This window comes from Cannabis sativa, chromosome 2 (assembly GCF_029168945.1).
Source record: "Cannabis sativa cultivar Pink pepper isolate KNU-18-1 chromosome 2, ASM2916894v1, whole genome shotgun sequence".
NCBI classification, from domain to species: Eukaryota; Viridiplantae; Streptophyta; class Magnoliopsida; order Rosales; family Cannabaceae; genus Cannabis; species Cannabis sativa.
This window is the reverse complement of record NC_083602.1, coordinates 5,067,669-5,090,374: the sequence shown is the minus strand read 5'-3', so window position 1 is coordinate 5,090,374 and position 22,706 is coordinate 5,067,669. Positions and strand designations below refer to the sequence as shown.

At 29.6% G+C, this 22,706-nt stretch overlaps 1 protein-coding gene across 1 annotated transcript; it reads left to right on the top strand.

Moving 5' to 3' along the window:
* The first annotated feature begins 11,329 nt into the window (after nt 1–11,329).
* LOC115720747 (guanosine nucleotide diphosphate dissociation inhibitor At5g09550) lies at nt 11,330–20,499 on the top strand. Its single transcript, XM_030649922.2, has 13 exons — nt 11,330–11,576; nt 11,934–11,996; nt 14,090–14,173; nt 14,286–14,393; nt 15,337–15,509; nt 15,654–15,765; nt 16,551–16,631; nt 16,736–16,798; nt 18,397–18,498; nt 18,815–18,939; nt 19,081–19,291; nt 19,980–20,054; nt 20,210–20,499. The coding sequence occupies exons 1-13, from the start codon at nt 11,490–11,492 to the stop codon at nt 20,270–20,272; spliced, it is 1,347 nt and encodes a 448-aa protein (XP_030505782.2). The 5' UTR covers nt 11,330–11,489; the 3' UTR covers nt 20,273–20,499.
* The last annotated feature ends 2,207 nt before the right edge of the window (nt 20,500–22,706 follow it).

Here is a 22,706-nt window from a genome sequence, read left to right as displayed (position 1 = left end):
GTCAAACTTCTCCTCTGCAGCTAGGTCAGTTCGGGCTACGATCCTTCGAGCAGGGCAGTTCATGAGCTGCTATCTCCGACCGAGGTTAGGCCCCTATTCGTCTCTTGATCTCTCATTCCACTAATTCGTTGTTACTGATTCATTCAAGGCATAGACTCCCCACTTCTTTGTCTTATTAGCGCAGGTGTTCGTCAACGATGAAAGTCGCTGAACTTAAGACTCGAGTTGAGAAAGAGGGCTAGGCCCAGGAGGGGGGAAAGATTAGAATACATGGTGATCCCAAGTCTCTCTAGGGGAAGTAAGAAATACATCTATTCTCCCGAAGGCAAAAGCAAATAGCAGGAAAAAAGACTACGTAGGCAAAGGCAAAGATCGAAGTGAAGGGGAGATTACATCTAGCTCGCCCTAATCAATAAGCGGGAGAGGAAAGCTGTGGCACTTCTTACTTTATATGAGGAGGGGGTTAAATCACTAGCAATAGTAGACACGCTACGATCTTTGGCTCTTTGCTAGACAGGAGCAGTACACAAACCTCTCTCTGATCTCCAACCCCATTTTGTCCCGATACTGGAAGCCGCGTTTGAAGATGAGTGGATCGGGAATCTAACCCAGCGAAGAAAATCATCAGAAAAAAAGTTTTTGAACCCCTCACACTCACTTGGATCTCGGGTGACGGAATAAGGCGGCCAGAAGCGACGAGCATTCGCGGTCGAAGCTTGGCTCTAGTCCTACTAGTTCTCCCCCCCCCCCTAAGAACTGCACGTGCGAGTGGGCATATGGAATTCGTTCATCTCTAGTACTGAGGATAGAAGAGGAAGGGGAATCCATCAAGGTTTTTGGCTCGCAATAAAGCTAGGAGCTTCCAACGCAAAGCGGCCTTTCATTCCCTTGTTTCGTCGTGGCACACCCCCCGGCTCAGGGGGGACCAAAAAACGCCTTTCATTTTCCCCCCTTCGTCGGCCCTTGTCACCTTCCTTAACAAGCCCTCGAGCCTCCTTTGCGTCGCCTTCCTCATAGAAGCCGCCGGGTTGACCCCGAAGGCCGAATTCTATGGTGGAGAACGCTGTAATAATAATTGGGCCATGAGAGACCTTATTAAGTATTGCAAAAGAAAGGGCCTGTTGATAGAGCTAGGCGGGGAGACGATACTTATTATATATATAAGGGATTAGAATATTTTAATAATTTTTGTTGTTAATTTTAATGTTTATAGATAAATTATAATGTATGCATAGTGTTTCATAACTATGATTATTTATATTTATTTGTTGTATGATTATTAGCTAATATATCACAAAATTTCTAATAGTTATCAAAATAATTTAATTTATATTAAATTATAAAAAAATTTAATGGAAGAAAAAAGATACGAGTTAAGTAATTTAAGATGTAAAAGTCTAAAAACTATTAATATTTTTTATATAGTTATAGATTATAAATTATTCATAGAGAGTAATTAAAAGAATATTTTAATAATTTTTTATTTTTAATGGTAATATTTTTATAGATAAATTATAATATATACATATTGTTTCATCAACATAAATATGATTATAATTTATATTAATTTATTATGTAATTATTAGCTAATATATAATTATTTATGGTAATGTTTATAAATATAAACTATAATATATACATAGATATAAACTGTAATATATACATACACAAATACGATTATGTTATAAATATTAATAATTATGTGGATGTCCAAATCTTTTATTTATTACCATTAATTGTAATCAATATTCATCTTTTTCTTAGTTTCCCTTTTTCTTAGTTTCTTAATATCTCACTCTTGTATTTGTATAACTAGGGGTTCACCCCATTGGAATAAACAACTCAGAAATTCTCATTCACTTTCTCTTTCTCTCTTCATCTTCTTCTTCTTTCTTCTCATCTACTTTATATTATTTTATAACACGTTATCAGCACGAGTCTCTGCTCAAGCTTCAAGCACGAGTCTTTGTCCAAGTCCCAATGTAAGTATCTTGTTAAAGTTCTTGAATTGTTTCAAAGTCAAAATACACTAAATATATATTTATATATATACTCCTCTGACTGAAACAATTTCAAGAATCATTTGGTTTTTTTTTTCTTTTTATCTATATATCTATATATTATATATGTATGTATATATTTTTATATATTTATTATTGATTTCATATATATATAATGTTCTTATCATTCATAATATTTACACTATATGTGTGCCTATGATATGATAGAGAAAATCTATATAAATTATACATATATCCAGAAGATTATGTATCATCGATAAAATATTGCATATATCCTAAAGATTATGCATCATCGATAAAATATTGCATATATCCTGAAGATTATGCATCATCGATAAAATATTGCATATATCCTGAAGATTATGCATCATCGATAAAAATATTGCATATATCCTGAAGATTATACATCCTCGATAAAATATTGCATATATCCTGATGATTATGCGTCCTCAATAAAATCTTGCATATATCCTGAAGATTATGCAAACGTAATATTCATTATATAGTTGATGGATATATAATGAAAGAGATGAATACATATTTATATGTATGTTCTTGTATTCTTTGATTACAATGAAAAGTAATCTAATATCGATATACATTTTGACAAACATTTCCTGAAGTAAATGTTTTATATTTGTCAAAAAAAAAATGATTGTATTTATGTGAATACAACTAAAGAATCATTAAAAATAATTATTATTGATGCAATTTTATAGTGGGTTTTGAATACCTAAAAAGAATATTAAGAAAATTGCATTGAAACATCAAAGTATAAGAATAACAGTGAGCATGACTAATATTATTTGAATACATGAGACATGTATTTATTGTTCATCATTCCCTGTAGAGAATGATATGAATTGAATTCAACTACTTTTAAAGATTGTTTGTATTAGTCATGTTACTATACATTGTTATTACTTGCAATGTTGGAAATTATTGAATCTGACATATATTAAAGATTATATTTTGCATACATCTTGGAGACTATGCAAAAATTGCATTCATATATTCTTTGAATAAATATCGTAAAAGAAATTGTTGAATAATTTCTTATATTTTTATGGATGAACAAGTAATAAATTTTTAAGAAATTTATAATAATGTTCTACTTGTTCAACGTCATTCCCCGAAGTGAATGTAATGATTTTAAATAATCAATGACATTATTTACTACTCAAATATTTCCAGAAAAAAGTGGAAACAACCAAAAGATGAGATACCACACACAATCAAAGTGCATGAAATCTATCTATCATGTGTGGAATTGAATAATAGTGGTCGCGTACCTGTAGTACGGACACACTTATAATCAAGATAAAAGTATACTTGATTATTTAATAGAATGTGAATTGTACAAATTTATTGTACATTTAGAATATTTAAATATCATTACCTAAAGAGAATGAATAGACATGAAATTCTATAGATTTCACATATATTGGTAATGCCAGAAGCAAATTAATATATACATATTTTATTATCTCTTGAAATCAATAGTTTCAAACTATTGTTAGTACAGGATATATATAGTTACTATATAATTCAGTTTGCATATTCCCAAAAGTGGATATATAATTTACTAATATTTGTTAGTGATCCAATATAATCAAAGTGATAAAGAATCACAAAATGATTATTTGAAAAGCTTCCTGAAGAAGTCTTACATACAATTGCTACTTGGAGTGGTAAAATATATTTGTATGTACCTAGATGTATAACTTTTATCTAGTTATGAAAGTAATAAGAAATAGCTTATTGTATGTACTGGTTGTACATTTAAATATATAATATATCAAGTCATGATAATTAGACTAATGAATAGTCTATTAATAAATTAGACGACTTGTTAAAAAGATACCAGGAAAAATGAATGATATATTATGGTTATATCTATTTGACCATTACAATAACATGATGAAGTTGTCATGTATCTTTAAATTATACACATCATTGAATTGATGATAGTGATTCCTGAAGAAATATAAAGTTTGATAAACATAATAGTAACTCCTGAAGAGTGTATGTTTTGGAGAATAATATAATTATATTATTCGTGTATATAAAAATGAAACTTGTAATGATTATGTTGTAATGAATTTACATTACCTTTTGAAAGTTTCATTGAAATACAAATTATAGTGAACCTGAAGTTCATGAATTGAATTATTTTGACATGATCAATCATATGCAAAAAATTGTTAAAGGATTTGACTAAATTTTGTTGAAGAACCAGAAGATTCTTCTCATTATTAATTTATAAGGCTCAAAAGAAGAATATGCATATATTTGCACATAAAAATATTTAAATTATATTTCTTAAACAATCTTGAGCCATTGTTAGATTTTTATTGCATAGTTTCTTATCGATGTGATAAGATTTTATGATCATGCATTTACAAAATGTGTAAATTTATGTATTTCTTATTATACACGTGTGACTCATTCTTAGAAATGAATTAAGTTCATAAGTATTGAACTTGAACGTGAAGTTTATTGAACCTGAAGTTCAATGTCATATAGTATATATGGGTTTAAATAAATATTGATTCATTGTGATATATTGAAATCCCTACAGGTATATTAATATTATTAGATATCACAATTTTTAAAAATTCTCTCGATCAGGGGGAGAGAAGCAGTTGGGATCGATGATAATTTTTGAAAAATGATCCTTGCACAAAGTATATAAGAACGATATAGTTCAAAATGATATATACCAACTGCAAATCAATATTACTCAAAGTTGAGTTAGAATGAGTTGAAAACGCCTGAAGCGTAAATGAACAATATAGAAATTATTAGTAAATGTTCATTTGATTTGCCCTGAAGTTGTTAAATCTAGAGGTACTCATAAAGATACCTTAATGTTATAAAGTATTAAAATGATAACCGTGATGAAAACGGTACTCGAAGAGACTCCCAAGAGAAGTTAGACATAACATATTTCATCATAATTGAATCCCTGAAGTGATTCGTTATAAATTTTTATAAATGATAAACATATTTGAAAATATGTAATTTAAAGAGATCTCTATAAGTTATGTCAATATGGGAGGAAATTATCATTTATTGAAATTTTTGTCGACAATAAATATTGAATGTGTGCATATGCAATAAACTAACATGAGATAGCAAGGATCATGGTATTAGATTTGTCGAGAATTATCGACATACAATTTGATTTTTGGCCTAAATATTATGACGCAGTCCAGGCAAATTTACTCACATAAAGTGAAGTAAGACCTGTAGGGTGTGCAAATAAATATTTCTAATGAGAAATTTGCATATATGTATTTGTACATAATGAATTGTTGTACAAAGTTTGCATAGACATGAGATTGATTGAAGTAAGGCTTAAATATTGAGAAAATATAATCATGATTTGATTATAGCCTGGAATATATTTTATGAGGATTTATAAGCGTCACATAAATGTTGCAACAAAAGATTATTTATTTGGAGCTCCTATTATAGTGAGAATTTGAAATAAGCCTTATCTAAAAATTCTAGAAGAATTTAATACATGCCTTAAGTGATATAAATTCTAAGTCGCGCGCACTATATGACAAAGATCTTTGTATGAAATAAAGACATGTAAGTAAATTATTGTTTGAAAAATACGTATGGTTGTCTATGCAGTATAAATACGTAAATTATACGTTGTGATAGACTGCGAAGAGTTTTTGATTAATTGCAAAACAAACTTTTATTTCTTTTGTATATCGAGAAATATTAAATGTATAAAGTTTGTTCATTAGTATTGAAGTCCTGAAGTACTTCATATGTATTAAGAATTATAGATATATGATCATTTGATATGGAAATTAAGATCATACAACAAGATGGAACAAATATATGGTCTTGGAGTACCATCATTGTTACAAACGAAAATTTATATTATCATTAATGTGTTATGTTCATATCTACTTGAAATAGTGTGAACAAAGTTGTGTACACACATGAATGATACAATTAGTTGGATAAAGACTAATGTTCCACGAACCCCTCATCTATAATTTAGAAGTCCATACATACTCTGGAAGAGTTATAGAAAATATATGATCAAAGATTATATATGGTGATATTTTAAAATTGATAACAATAATCTTATGAGATCTATTATCACCAAAAGAATTATGGATCATATGTGCATGAGGGGGAGACATATTCATGTTGCACTCTTTTTCCCTTAGCTCAGGTTTTGTCCCACTGGGTTTTCCTGGCAAGGTTTTTAACGAGGCAACTTGCAAATAGTTATGAATATGAAATTTATATTGTACTCTTTTTTCCTTAGCTCAGATTTTGTCCCACTGGGTTTTTCTGACAAGGTTTTTAAAGAGGCAACTTTAGATCATGTTAACATACTTGCATTTTATGAAGCAAGCAGAGAATGTGTGTGAGTGAGATCATTGACATAGCATATTCGGGAAACATATGGATTGCACCCAATAAAGAAGTATCAACCCAAGCAATTCTCTATGGATAATACTGCTTGTATCGTTCAACTAAAAGGATGGTACATTGAAGGAGATAGAGTTAGAACACATTTCACGAAATTCTTCTTTATACGCTTCAAGAAAATACATATTGGTGTTCAACATATTTAATCAAGTGTCAATCTTGTAAACTTATTCACAAAGTTATTACCAACATCAACATTTGAGAAGACGGCAGATAAGATCGAAATTCGTCGATTAGAAGATCTCCACAAATGCTTAAATGAGGGGGAGTTAGTTTACACTATACTCTTTTTCCTTTGATCAAGTTTTCAGCAAGATTTTTAATAAGACAGTTATTATGGACATCCAAGGGGGAGTGTTATAAATATTAATAATTATGTGGATGTCCAAATCTTTTATTTATTACCATTAATTGTAATCAATATTCATCTTTTTCTTAGTTTCTTAATATCTCACTCTTGTATTTGTATAAATATGGGTTCACCCCATTGGAATAAACAACTCAGAAATTCTCATTCACTTTCTCTTTCTCTCTTCATCTTCTTCTTCTTTCTTCTCATCTACTTTATATTATTTTATAACAGATTATTTATATTGATTTGTTGTGTTATTATTAACTAATATATAGTTATCCACAAAAAATATCACTTACAAAATTTCTCAAAAGTATAGTGGTTATTAAAGTAATGTAATTTATATTAAATTATAAATAATTTTAATAAAAAAAAAAAGACAAAGGTTAAATAAATAATTTAATATGTAAAACCCAAAAATTATTCACACTTTTTATTTTTGTAGTCTTTTTATATATAAACAAATCATATGAAAAAACTATTAGTAAAAAGAAATAAAAATATGTATTTGTATGCATTGTATATAAAAAGTGGAGTTCTCTAAATTATAATTTTTTTCTTGTGATTAAATAATGTGAGGATTTAATAGTAATTAACAAAAAAAAAAGATATTTTTGTAATTTAATGTAGGAAGCCCAAACCTACATTCTCATTTTTATATAGTTATAGATAATTATCAAATTAAAATTAAAATATCTAAGTTTTTGGTAATTTTTTTATTACTATCTTTGAATAAACTTTTCACAATTACAAAAAGGTTAGCTTTATTAATTGCATTTTCCATAGCAAATTCACAGGCACTGACTTCACCACCAACAGGTCTTTGAAATGTAAATTCTTAGTAGTCATCCACACGATATTTGAAAGATGGTTTTTAGCCACTATTGCCAGGGCCGGCCCTGAAACAAAGTGGGCCATAAGGAAAAAAAAATTTTTTGGGCCTTTATGTTAAAAAAAATGTAGTATTTTTCAAAATCGGTAAAAAAAAATGTATAATTTTAAAAGAGGAAAAAAAAAATTGGGCCCCTGGGCTGGGTGGGCCCTAGGATTAGGCCTAGCCCGCCTATGCCCAGGGTCGGGCCTGACTATTGCAATCATCATAGAATTAATCCACACCAACAGCCACATTACAATTGATTTTTAGACAGTCCGATGGAGGAGGGGTCCATCAATTAGCTTGAGGTGGTTTTTATTAAAAGTTAGTCTCACATTACTAATGTGTGGAAATAAAGCCAATTGGTTTTGAGATGGAACCCTATTCACCTTATATCTCAAATTCTAACATGGTATCAGAGCCACTTGTGATCCGTTGTGAGCCCAAATTGCCACCGGTCCAAAAAAGTCGTTTGTGATCCGTTGTGAGCCAAAAGTACTGCCGGTCCAAACAGATACTTCCGCTGTCTCTCCTTTAACCTCCGTTTGGGACCTTTCGGCCAATGTGTGCCAATTTATAATGTTGAGGTCTTTGACCTGTTTTAAAATCCACAAATTTCTCGACGTTTACACCCACAAATTTCCCGATATTTGGCCTTGTGGGATTCTTTCAAATGTCACGTTCGGTCCTGTGGTCTCTCAAAGGTCGTTTGTTATACCCACACTTTTCAGGCCCAAACGTGAGAAGGGTGTATTAAGAGTTAGTCCCACATTGCTAATGTGTGGAAATAAAGCCAATTGGTTTTGAAATGGAACCTCATTCATCTTATTCCTAAATTCTAACAGTTTTGGATAAGGAATAAGAGTAGAAGCATACTCTGATGTTATGAATTAATCAATGGCTTACAATGAAAGAACACCAAATCAACAGACACTCATTCAAGAACAATATTAAATTACTATAATAGATAATCACAAGAACCATATAATGGATTAAATTAGTAAAACAAGGAGAAGATAACATCGGGATTTAACGAGTTCGAGTCATGTGCAATGTTTAGCATCTCGGTTGGAACAACAACAACCATATTTTTTATTGATAATTGCTTACAAGGTTACAAGAGTCTTACAAACTGTGTCATCGATTACAAGATGAAATTTCTCTCTACTTTTACGACACACTCTCTCTTTAACCTTACACAACATTGATTTCACTCTTAAGCTCTAACTCAACTCACCACTCTTGATTACAAAGATGATAGCAATATGTAGACTTATATTGGCGCTAAATTACTTAACTAACATTACCTTTAAGTCTCCACGTCAGCTTCAACAACACGCTCTTCGTAAGTAAACAAGTGTCCCATACGGACGATCCAGATGGGTACAAGCTTTGCAAACGAGCGTTCCATACTAACGACAAGCACTCCAAAAGGATGTTTCAGAATAATGACAAGCTATCCTGAATGACCATTCGGAATGGCCACAAGCTTTTTGGAACAAGCTTATTCGAAAGATCACCAAGCTTCCCGTAACTCTTTTTCAGAGGGACAGCTAGCTTCGCAGAACTGAATTTTAGAAGAACAACTAGCTTCCAAGATCTAGCTTTCTAAAAGACGAAACTTGTAACCATAACCAACAAATCTCCACCTTGGTTGCAAATTGAAGTTGCTTAACAAAATACGATGTTCGATGCTGCTGTTCCCTAGCCCCTTCCAAGCTTAGTTGACTCCTATCCCAATCAAGTTTAGGCCGTGCTCATATTTATTACTAGTTGGCACTATCAAATTCTTCCCAACAACCTTGGCCTAGCACTGCCATCTTTTGGCACCGAAAGATGGCAAAGGTCTCCAATTAGTGTTTCGGACATCGAGATGAGGTTTCGGGACCCCAAAACTTGAAAAATATGATTCAACATAAAAAAAAAAGTTAAAACACACTCGAAAGTGTCCGAGAACATGCACGACTGACCACTGCCACTTTTTGGCATGATGACGTGGCACAAGTCGAATTTGGAGTTGAAATGTACTTACAATCTTTCAGTAAACACATGCAGAACTCTCAATATTTATCCAAAAAACTTGGGTCAACTTTAAATTTAAAGCTCTTTTCAAGACGGATCTAAACTTGTCTCATGGTCATAGCACAATTCTGAAGCTATCAGGCTCAAAATTGGCTCACAAGACAGACTGGCAGACTTTGTGCAGAATTCATTGGTTAGATTAAGTTGGGACCAGAAGGAGTTATTGGGAGAGCTATGCCATATCATTTGTAATCACATACTCTCCAATGTGATGTATAATTAAATATGGTCACATATCTCTATTTTGCTTATTCTCCAAGGATGAAGCACTATGCCCCATAAGCAAACTTTAAGGAAAAAAAATGAAAGTTACCCAAGTTCAACGACAATCCCAATATTATGGAGTATTTTCCTATAAGTGTGGGATCTTTTTCCTAGATTTTTTTTTATTTATTTACATTTATTATTCATTATTTTGTAATAAGATACGAGATTTTGAGTGAGATACCCCGACCACCTTTTGATCGCCTCTTGTAGACATAATGGTAGGCTAGGATTTGGGGATCGCTTTCTGACTACCTTTTGATCGCCTCTTGAGATCTCTCTCTTCTTCATCTCTTTCTTAGACTTTGAGTTCTTCATACTTTAACGACATCATCTTCATCATACATTCACCATTGACTCTTCAAATATTATTCTACCAAGAAGAAGGGTCACTCTTTATTCTTGGCTCTTTTGGTTCACTGTTCATAAGAACATTGATCACCACTACTATTGCGATCAAGTTTATGAGTACTTGTTCTCCCATGAGCCTTTTGTTCATAAACTTGGATACGGATTTTGCCTAGAAATCTCTTATAGCTCGTTTGGAACGCCATATTAAGTCGTATTGTATTGTATTGTATTGTATTATATTGAATTGCATTTTATGTAATATTTTTATGTAAAACTATATGTAGTATTAAATTTGATGGACACCTAAATATATAATATTTTAGTATAAATTAAAGTTTAACATAGTATTATGTAAAAATATGATATATAATCCAATTCAATATAATACAATACAATACAATACGACCTAATACGACGTTCCAAACGAACTCTTATTGTATTATTGTATACACACCCTTGAGAAAATAACTTTAGTATATCAGATTAAATTAATAAAAGATGATGTAAACCTAGATGAACTACTATATAAATCCTAGTGTCACTTTTATTTTTCGCGGTTTTATTTTGCCAAAATATTTTATTGGAATCGTCTAATTTTTTACAATTAATCTGACAAAAAATCATGTCAATACACACATTTTTCATGTTTTCATATGAAACTGCTTTTTTTTTTTAATTAATATTTTAGTTATTTTTGTAGGAGATTTTTATTAATATTTTAGTTATTTTTGTAGGAGATTTTTAATTTTTTAATGGAAAATTTACTTATTTTTTTTCTGAAGTTATTTTAATTTCTTAATATTTGAAGTTAAATTTTAATATTTTTATTTTCTTAATTAATGTAATTTTTTCAAGGTTAAAATTAATCTAATTAATTATATATAAATAATAAAAAAAAGAGGTGTAATAATTTGTAGTGATCTGTGCGTGAGTTTCGTCAATTAACTCCCCAATAAAGACCTCTTCTTCTTCCTATACTCTTCTATATATATATATATATTAAATCAATCAATATATCACTAATTTATACTAATCTCTCTTCTAATCTCTCTCTCTGATTTCTGTCTGTGATTTGGCCATGGATGAACAATACGACATCATCGTTCTGGGAACTGGTCTCAAAGAATGCATCCTCAGTGGTCTTCTCTCTGTTCACGGTCTCAAAGTAACTAACTACCATTCATATTAATCTCATCTAATTTTCTCTTCATTCTTTTCTTTATATTCTCATTTCAAATTATTAAAATGCTTCTCTATATTATCATACCAATTGTAATTACAGAATCAAATAACTAAATTTCTAATTATAATTTTGCATGTTATTTGGTTACACAATTATTTTTTCTTAATTAATAATTATAATGTTATATTTTCCTGACAATATTTTTATTTCTGCTTAATTATGCTTGTAATAAATAATATATGATCTAGTGATATATAGATTTTATAGATGCATATTTTGATTTCTATATGATATATAATATATGATGTAGTGACATATCATTGTATTTATTGGGATCAGGTATTGCATATGGACAGAAATGACTATTATGGAGGAGAGTCTACTTCTCTCAATCTTACTCAGGTTATTTTTTTCACTAATATAATTTTATAAATATATATACTTGTAATGATAGGTGAACATATATAATTATGTTTAAAAAAATTAAATATGAAAGAATTCAACACAGACCAAAGAGATAAAAAAGGATGAATGAGAAAGCTCATAACTAAGTTTGAAAATCATAACTTGTTTAGAGATGAGAGCTTTATTTATATACTCAATTTAATACAAGAAAATGAATTCTGTTATAACAGAGTGGACAGATAACTAAATGTTAAGCCTACAACCAACTAATTAAATTAAATTAGTTGGTTGGTTATCATTCCTTAAACGAAAAGGGATGGTGACAACTTTAAGTTTGGTTTTGAGTTAATGAAACCTATTCTTAGGCAAACATTTAGTAAACATTGGCAATTTGGTTCACATACGGCACAAAACAAACTGAAAGCTCATTATTCAATATTTGATCAAATACAAAATGTTGATTAATCTTAATGTGCTTGCGCCGAGCATGGAAGATTGGATTGGTAGCTGAAGCAGCAACTCCCTGATTATCAACCCAAATAATGGGGATACCAGCAACTTAACATGAAGCTGAGTAATCAGGGAAAGCAGTCACTTGACCTTTGTTGCAGTGTTGGTTAAAGATTTAAACTTTGACTCTGTAGAAGATCGTGCAACAACTTGTTTTTTGGCAGACCAAGAAATAAGATTAAGGCTAAGAAGCACTGCATATCCCCTTGTGGAGCGTCTGTCATCAATGCTAGCCCAATCTACATCAGAGCAAACTTTTAATGGACATTCGAGGAACAAACCTGAGAAGAAGACCTTCAGAGATAGTCCCTTTTAAGTATCGAAACAATCATTTACAAGCTTCCCAGTAGACAAAAGTGGGAGCATGAATGAACTGGGAAAGTTTCTTAATAATGAAAGCAACATCTAGCCTGGTAAGAGTCAAGTATTGAAAAGCACCCAAAGTGCTTCTATACAGACTCTTGTCTTCAAAAGGAGAACCTGCAGTAGTAAGTGAAAGCCTATAGGCACTACTGGTAAGACTGGAAAAACTCTAAAGTAGGGCTTGAACTTCAAGTGAAAGAGTATCACTTCTAGAAGTTATATTAGAAACAATAGGGATTGAACTTCGAATCAAGACTATTGAGTAAATGCAGGATCAAATCAAAATTAGAAATAGGATGTCCAGCAGCAGATAAAGAATCACATAAAGACTTGATCTTATCGATGTAATCTGAAATGCTGAGATTACTTTTTTGAATGTTCGAGAGCTTCCCTTTTAGTTGAAGTAATCTGGCCTTAGACTGACCGGAAAACTTCTATTCGAGCGCCTTCCAAACAGAATATGAACTAGTGTAGCTCGCAACAGTATCAAGAATGCCTTTGGTCATCGACGATCTAAGTCGTGAGAGAAGTAATTGACCTTTTTTTGGCCATTGAGTAAACACAAGATTAGGCTCTCCATTGACAAGCTTGAGAGGTGGCGTAACATCACTGAAGAGAATCTTGTCCAATTCATGGCCAATGACTGTGGGTACTACTTGAGACTTTTATGCTAGGAAGTTAGCTCGATGTTTGAGCATAAGACATAAAGTGAGAGAATTGGAAAATAGATTTCAATGTTGACTAGTAGAGAACGATTGTGTGGGTTGAGTGGCCTAAGGCAGAGGATCAATGACTCCTACAGGGGACGAGTTGTCGTCGGAGAAAGTCATGGATGTTGGTCAGAAATGCTCTGATACCATAAAAGAATTCAACAGAGATTAAAGAGAGAAGGATAAATGAGAAACCTCATAACCAAACTTGAACATCATAGCTTGTTTGTAGATGAGAGCTTTATTTATATACTCGTTCAATACAAGAAAATGATAAGACTAACTAATTAAATTGAATTAATTAATCAGTTACTAAACTAAATATAATTATTTAAGATAAATCTCACTTATTATATGTATAAATAAAAATAAATATATCATTTCTTAGTGTATACTGTGTGTGGTAATAACTAGTTCTCATAAATGTAGATCTTGAAAGAAAAAAAAATATATCAATTGTGTCTTTCATTTTCCCCATTTTCTAAACTTGTATCATATTCTTCATAGCTATGGAAGCGTTTCAAGGGAAATGACACAATTGCAGAACATTTAGGCTCGAGCAAGGAGTATAATGTTGATATGATACCCAAGGTATATGCATATCTATATATATTATAGTATTGTAATTGAATGAAAACATATTATAGTATTGGCCTTATTAGAATGGTTTATTCTACTATTATATATTTTTATTCTTATGTAGTTCATGATGGCAAATGGTGCTTTGGTTCGTGTTCTTATCCACACAAATGTCACCAAGTACTTAAACTTCAAGGCTGTAGATGGTAGTTTTGTCTACAACAAAGGAAAGGTATACTATAACCTTCAAAATGTAAACTATTTTAATATCTCTTACCTATGTTTGATAGAGGAGAAAATGGAGTGGAAAGAAATGTTTGGAAGGAAAGAAGTAAAAAAAAAATGTTTGTTTGGTTAGAAAGAAAATTGTGAAGAAAATAGAAGTAGATAGAAAAATTTGAGGTGGGATGCACTAAAAGTTTTATCCTCCAAATTGGAGAGAAAAGTTTTACAAAATATTAATGTAAAATTATTAATTTATTTTTGTGAAAAAATAAATAAATATACTAATAATTTAAAGGTAATATAGTAATTTTATAATAATTTAATTTTCTTTCTTACTTACCAACCAAACAACTAAGAAGGAAATAGATTTTTTATTCTTTCCTATATTTTGTTAGTGAAACTTTGAGTGTACATTAATTTGATTGGAAGAATGAAAATAAGAATAAAAATGAGTAGGGTAACTATTATTTTGGACCATTTGTTTTGTAAAAGTTATTAATTGGATCCTATCCTGTATTTTTTAAAATTGTACAAATAGGACTATATGAACTGATTTTTTTCAAAATAAAACTTAATAATAATCTGATCTAGAGATATTATGACAAAACTAGTTACATTTTCTGTATATGTTCGTGTTAAAAATCGTCTTAAAGTTGATTATATTAAAAACTAAAATTGTTATAAATTGAGCTCAGGTTCCATTTTTACCATTTAACAAAATAGAAGGTCTATTTTGTCATTTAACAAAACAGATGGTCTAATTGGTAACTTTTACAAAACACAAAGTCTAAAATGGTATTTATCCAAATATATTTAATATGTATAAAATAGATAAAAAAACAAAACAAAATATAAAAATGTAATAAAATTTGATTTTTTGTTTCTTCATTTTATTACTCCAACCAAACCCACCCTGAGAGTAACAATAAATTTCTTTTTTTGTTAATTAGATATATAAAGTTCCAGCCACTGATGTTGAAGCTCTGAAATCTCCATTGATGGGTTTATTCGAGAAACGTCGTGCAAGAAAGTTCTTTATTTATGTCCAAGACTATGAAGAAAGTGACCCAAAATCTCATGAAGGACTAGATTTGAACAAAGTTACTGCTAGAGAGCTTATTATGTATGTATTAACCTCCACTAATGCATGTTTAATAATTAGATTTGGTTTTTTAAGATTTCAATATTGATTGAATGATCAATTAATAATTAGATGTTTGAATGATGTAATAATTTAATTTTGTGAATTCTTTTCATGTTTTTGTAGGAAGTATGGATTGGAAGATGATACAATAGATTTCATTGGTCATGCCTTGGCACTTCATATTGATGATTCTTACTTGGATGAGCCAGCCATGGAATTTGTACAAAAGATGAAGGTGTGTTTTGTTTTGCTCCATCTTTCTCATATAACCAATCTAAGAAATTTAACTTTATAGGTAAGCGCTACTGTCAACTTTTTTCTCAATCTTCGCGTTCAAAAACATATGTTAGAATATTTTTTTTAAAAAGGTTAATTAGGATTTTTACCCCCGAACTTTTACATATACAAAATTATGCCCATGAAATTTGAAGACTGTTAAAAATTTTCCATAAACTATTGAGATTGATAGATTTAAGGATTTTTGTCTAATTTTAATAAGAAAAGTCTAACATGGATGAAAGTTAAGGGGTATGATTTTGCACATGTCAAAATTCGAGAGACATAATTTGGTAGATATCAAAGTTCACGGAGCATGATTTAGTTCATGGACAATCACCGAATTAGTAAAATTAAATGAAATTAGACAAAAGTCCTTAAATCCAACAATCTCAATAAATTAGGGAGAATTTATAACGGCTAGAAAAGTTTAGGGGGCATAATTTAGTACATGTCAAAGTTTAGGGGCAAAAATGTGAAGTAGCCTTTTTTTTAAAAAAAACTTTCTAAAAATTCTAGTTATGGTATTGGTACTCACAACAGAGAAGCATTTAAATTTTTTTAGCACTGAAAACTATATATTCAGAATCCTTTAAAAATTTCCAGAAATGTTGCTGTGACTATAACGAACATCGTCTGAAAAAAAATTAGAAAAGAAAAATACTTCAGCATATGTTTTTAAAAGTTTGAGATATAATTGTTCTTATAATAAATAACTGTATTATTCTTTCTTCTTCTGTATAGCTCTATGCAGACTCTCTAGCACGATTTCAAGGAGGGTCACCCTATATATATCCAGTGTATGGATTGGGAGAGTTGCCTCAGGTTAATTTGTTTCTACCATTTCATATTTTTGTATATATATATTAATATATTTTGTAGATGAGAAAAAGATAAATTAGTTGATAACTTGTGATTTTCATTGGCAGGCATTTGCTCGATTAAGTGCAGTTTATGGTGGAACTTACATGCTCAACAAGCCAGAATGCAAGGTAATAAACTCATCATTTATTAAGATATTTATTAGAAGAGTGTTGCTATAAAATACCTTAACTTGCCCAAACACAATAACATGTTAGAGCTACATTGGCATTGGCAAGAAGTAGTTGGAAATGTGGGGTGGGAAGCAATAAAATGGGCATTGTTGTCCAATTTGGGCAACATTGCCTAACTATTTTTTCTTTTTCCTAATTGGTTGAAATTTATTAGTGGGGTCACTCGAACTGCCCACTAAATTTGTTGGTGGTGTGGTTGATGAATCAAGATTCTCTGTCCAAATACTATATCCCATATTATGTCTAACCAATATGATGATGACACATCATTTAATTTATTTTTGTAAAGTTAACTCACTAAAACTAACGGAGCAATTCTATTAACTACAAGTTTTAAAATTAAATATTATCAATATAATTGCTACATATTTTTTTTTTAATTTTTTATATTAACATATAATATTTGTATAGATTCAAAATATACATGGAGATCAAAATAGTCAAAGAAACATGGTTGAACTTTGCAGTGGGTATCCATATATAATAGTGAAATTTGTAAATATAATAATGTGAATATTAAAATTTACAAAATAACCTTATTTCATTTACTCTATCCGACTATAATAGTTGCCCAGTGTAAATTTATAGCCGTTTTGTGACTATAGTAATCATATATGGTTGCACAATATAATTTATGGTCGTTTCCGCTACCTTACAAGATTATTTTACTAATAATTTTTTTTGTAAATTTATTTTACTAATAAAAAATTTCATAAAAATTATTTTTACAAAACACTTCTACATATTACATTACTTATTTTATATAATTGATTATATCCTCATTTTATAACAAGAATATATGATTTTTTTTTTAAGTACATTCATGGCCACTAAATTATCGTCAACTTGAAGATTATTCTAAACAATAGTGAAAATTAGAAAGTACTATATCAAATATTTACAAATGATTATTTTTATTTTATGTGTAATAGATTCATAATAATAATAGTAATATGGCAAAATATTTAAGTATTTATTATTTTTATTATTTTGATATTTGTGCACAATTGATCATTTGTATTTTTTTTTCTTCACACCAATTATAATAATTTTGATTTGTCTTTAATAATACAATCATTTTTTTCTTTTTACAAGAAAAATTAAAGGGTTCTTCTTTTTTTTTTTCAATGATTCCTATTAATATTATGTCCTTATCATTTAGATAAAAAATATACAAATTATTATTATTTTTTTAGTTATTTTAATTATATTATGATTATAATTTCCTTAATTAAAAAGATTAGTTCTACCATTTTTTGTAGCTAACAGACTTGCTCCGTTAGTTTTAGAGTATAAACCTTACAAAAATAAATTAAATAATGTGTCATCATTATATTGGTTAGACATAATATGGGATATAATATTTGGACAGGTGATCTTGATTCGTGGTTGATAGCTTGATATGTAATGTCACATATAAATTGACATGTTATATGTGTTGTAGACTTTAAGGAACCTTACATTAATCTTATTTGTGGGGATGTTCATCTAGCTCATAGTGTTTTGTTATGACAATTTTATGTTTTGGACTACAGGTAGAATTTGATAGTGATGGAAAAGCAATTGGAGTGACCTCAGAGGGAGAAACAGCTAAATGCAACAAAGTTGTGTGTGATCCATCATATTTACCAGATAAGGTATAAATTATTTGACTTTTTTTTTAGAGTATTGACCAATATCATTAAAAACCCAATAATTTCATACATGTTAAAGGCCTATACATGTGAAAGCAAAAATAGAAAGTTATATAGTGAAACAAGTTGTTCATCCATTTAAAAAGCATGCACAACTAATTCATGTATATGTATCAAAGATACCAATGGAAATTTAGATAACTACATTTTCTAACTATGATCCTAAATCACTAGAAAAAGAATGTCCCCTAATAAAAACAGACATAACAGGTTGTGTTTGAATTATTTGCCTTGCCTATTAATCATATGTGTATAACAGGTTGTAAAGGTTGGAAAAGTTGCTCGTGCTGTATGTATAATGAGCCATCCTATTCCAAATACCATGGATTCTCACTCTGCCCAGGTTATTCTGCCTCAGAAGCAACTTGGTCGTAAATCTGATGTGTAAGTTAACTATATATCTTTCTCTAACACTGGATAATGCAGTAATTAATAACCTTTCCTTCAGTTTAAATACTACTAAATAGTTACATACATGTTTTCTGAACTCAACCCTTATAATTTGACATACATATATATATATAGGTACCTATTTTGTTGTTCTTATGCTCACAATGTGGCTGCAAAAGGGAAATATATTGCTTTTGTTTCAACAGAAGCAGAGACTGAGAATCCAGAACTAGAATTGAAGCCTGGAGTTGATCTACTTGGACCAGTAGATGAGATATTTTATTACACCTATGATAGATTCAAACCCACTAACGATCCTCAACTCGACAACTGTTTCATATCAACTGTAAGTAATAATTAACTTTTATTTTAAAAAAGAAAAGGAATCGATTTTCATTGAATTTACACGGTGCGACTATTATGGTTCCATAATTTAAATTATGGTCACTATAATAGTCCTTTTATGTTTGTGTAAGATGGTTATTTTACTAATAAATTTTTTTAAGAAGTTATTTTGCTATTAAAAAATTTCTTTAAAGTATTAGAATGGCTTTCATATTATTTTGGTTGTCAATTCCTTCCAAAAATAAGAAGAAAAAAAAAAGAGTTATTCTACATTTAATCTTATTTCAGCTCGTATTCATATTCTTCTACTTTTATTATTTCAAGACTCGGCCCTGAGTATAAACGGGGTAGACATATGCTTAAAGCTCACTTAACCTGGTGGTTCAAAAAAAATTTGTTCCCTTTTAAAATTACAATTTTTTTTTTACTGATTTTAAAAAATATTATATTTTTTTTAAATAAAGGCCAAAAAAATATTTTTTTTATATAACTTACTGAATTTCAAGACCAACCTTGATTACTCCGAACTAAACATAACATAAGATTTTATAATAATTTGTTCTTGCAAATATGATACAAGATCAACTATCAAGCATTATTGTAATAATTATACACTTGTTTTGTGGTATTTATGTGTAATTAACATAGACTGTTTTAAGTAAATTGAATGACCTAATTGATTGTTGCAGAGCTATGATGCAACTACTCACTTTGAGTCCACAGTAAAAGATGTCCTTGCCCTCTACAGCAAGATTACTGGAAAGGTAATAATCTTTTTTTACTTTTACTATACTACTCATCAAACTCATGAATATATATATTTATATATATAACTAAATAAATAAATTGATCATTGTTTCATTCTTGTTTATTTTGAGTTTCTTATTAGCTTAATTAATATTTTTGATTGATGAATCAGGAGCTTGATCTATCAGTGGATTTAAGTGCTGCAAGTGCTGCTGCTGCTGCTGCTGAAGAATAATTATTGGACTTTATTTGCTATGATTCTATTAATTAATTAATTAAGAGGAATAAAATGATCTTTACATGATAGAAACTGAGATTCTTCATTCCTAAATATTTTATTTATTTATTTATTTATTTTGATCTGGAGGAACTTCCTATCTATTGATACAGGCTCATTAAGTTTCTATTAAGTTGTGTGGATTCTTACATTCATTAAATAATTGATTTTAAATCATCACACCATATATATGTCTTTGTATATATAATCCACTAATGTTAAATTTATGGCATTTTTAGTTACTTGGAATGGAAATATCATAGGTATAGTAACAATTCTATTCCATTGTTTACTAAAAATAAGGAATGGGAGAACTTGTTTATTTTCTTAAAGAATGTGATTTAAGGATAATGCTTTTACTTTATTTTTTAAAATATATCTATATATATATAAAGCAATAATTTTTTCTTTTAAAATATATCTTACAAAATAATTTTTATATTTTTATTAAAAAAGACAACTTAATCAGTTTGATTTTCCCGTTTGTACAACTATTGTGTGTCCTGAAAAAGGCTTAAAACAAAAACTTAAGGTGTTCTCATATTGAGTGGAATAAAATTGAATTTTAGTCTCTTTCATAGCACTAGTTTCTTGATGAGTAATTTCAAGCATTTTTCACATATCAAATGCGGTAGAGACTTGTTCAATATTTTTAAACACATCTCTATCCAAATCACATATGAGTGCATATTTAGCTCTAGTATTTTTAAAAAGTATTTTCTTATCGTTCTTATCATATGCCTCATAGATCTTAATAACTTCTACACCATTTCTAACATGTTTGGGAATGTAATGATCATTAGACACTATATGCCACAAATCATAATCCATATATTGAAGGTTAGTTTCCATTCTAATTTTCCATTAAGGAAAATCTACTCCATTGAAGTATGGTGCTCTATTTGTCCTCAAACCTTTTAACATGTTATTTTGTGAATTACTTGGAAACATCATGCTCTAGATTATGAAATCTAATCAAACAAATGAGCCCTAGCTCTGATACCAATTATTAACCAAGATATATTTTCAAAAGAAGGGTGAATTAGAAATTTAAACTAATTTCGGTAAAATAAAATTTTCAACACAAAACTATGCAATTTAAATTAATCAAGTAAATACAAATAATATGACAAGTAAATATAGAGAGTAAATAATCAAGCTTGTAAAGTACAGAGTTTAAGGGTAAGAAATTACTAACTCTCAATTCTTACAAGGTTCAGTAGACCAAAGCCACCTATGTCCTTGATCTTCAAAGCTATAGAGCTAGCTTGGAGTTCCATTATCGAGCCAAGCTAATGGGCTTGACTAAGCCTTATAATTGGGCATTTTTCATCAAAGTGTTTCCAAACCTCTTACAATAATTTTTCACTGCCAAGGACTATCAAACTCTTTTTCAGATTATTGTAGTGCCAATCTCACTCTAACTCGGTTTTTTACGATACCGATGACAATCTCACCTCAATCACAATTTGAAAATGTGTTTAGAATTACAAGCAAACTCACTCTTAAAGTATAATGATACAATTAAGAACCTAGAATGATTAATAAGCACACTTAGAAGAAATAAGTACAAGTTTTAGCTCAAAGTGTGTGAAAAATATTTTGTTAGATTTTAGACTTAGGAGCTCTTAAAATCACTTGAATATTTTTGGTATATAAAATAAATGCTCAACCAACATTGATTTTTGAGTAAAAAATGAGTTTATATAGTATTGGAGTGAAATATAATCATTTATAGTTGTTAACACAATTTTCAAGGTGCATTCTGCCGTGATCCGGAATACCGAATGGAAACCATAATTTTGGATGGCTTTATATTTTTTTTGAACTAAAACGTGCACAACTTTTTACTCATTTATCCGATTTCAAAAATTTCAGTTGCCTTCTCTTAATTAAATGATATGTTATCTTAAAAATTAATTTAGAAAATTTAAATATTATTTTTGTAAAATAACTTGCTGCACAAGTTAGTGAGCCAAATTTCATACTTAGAAAATTTTAAATGTGGACTTATAAATCATAGCACAAGACTAAGATTTGTAAATAAACTATAATGAAGTCTTGTCTTAAGTTCCTTGAGTCTTGAAATCTACTTTGAATCACTTTCGAGAATTTTGGTAAAAATTACCATTTTTCCATTGGAGTTAATTTTGCTTTAAAATGCTTAATTATCTTTAATTTGTACTACAAAATCAACAAATCATTAGTAGAAAATAATAATCAAATATTTGTTAATCATCAAAACAAAGAGGGTCAATAGTTCTTGTATATATCTCAACACATGAGCAAGAATAATTTCTCATGTGATAGAGAGAAAAAAGTTTTTGGTAAAAACTCTTTTTTAGGCTTTCAAAAAAGTTACGTGAAAATTTCTATTCTAAAACTTATATTC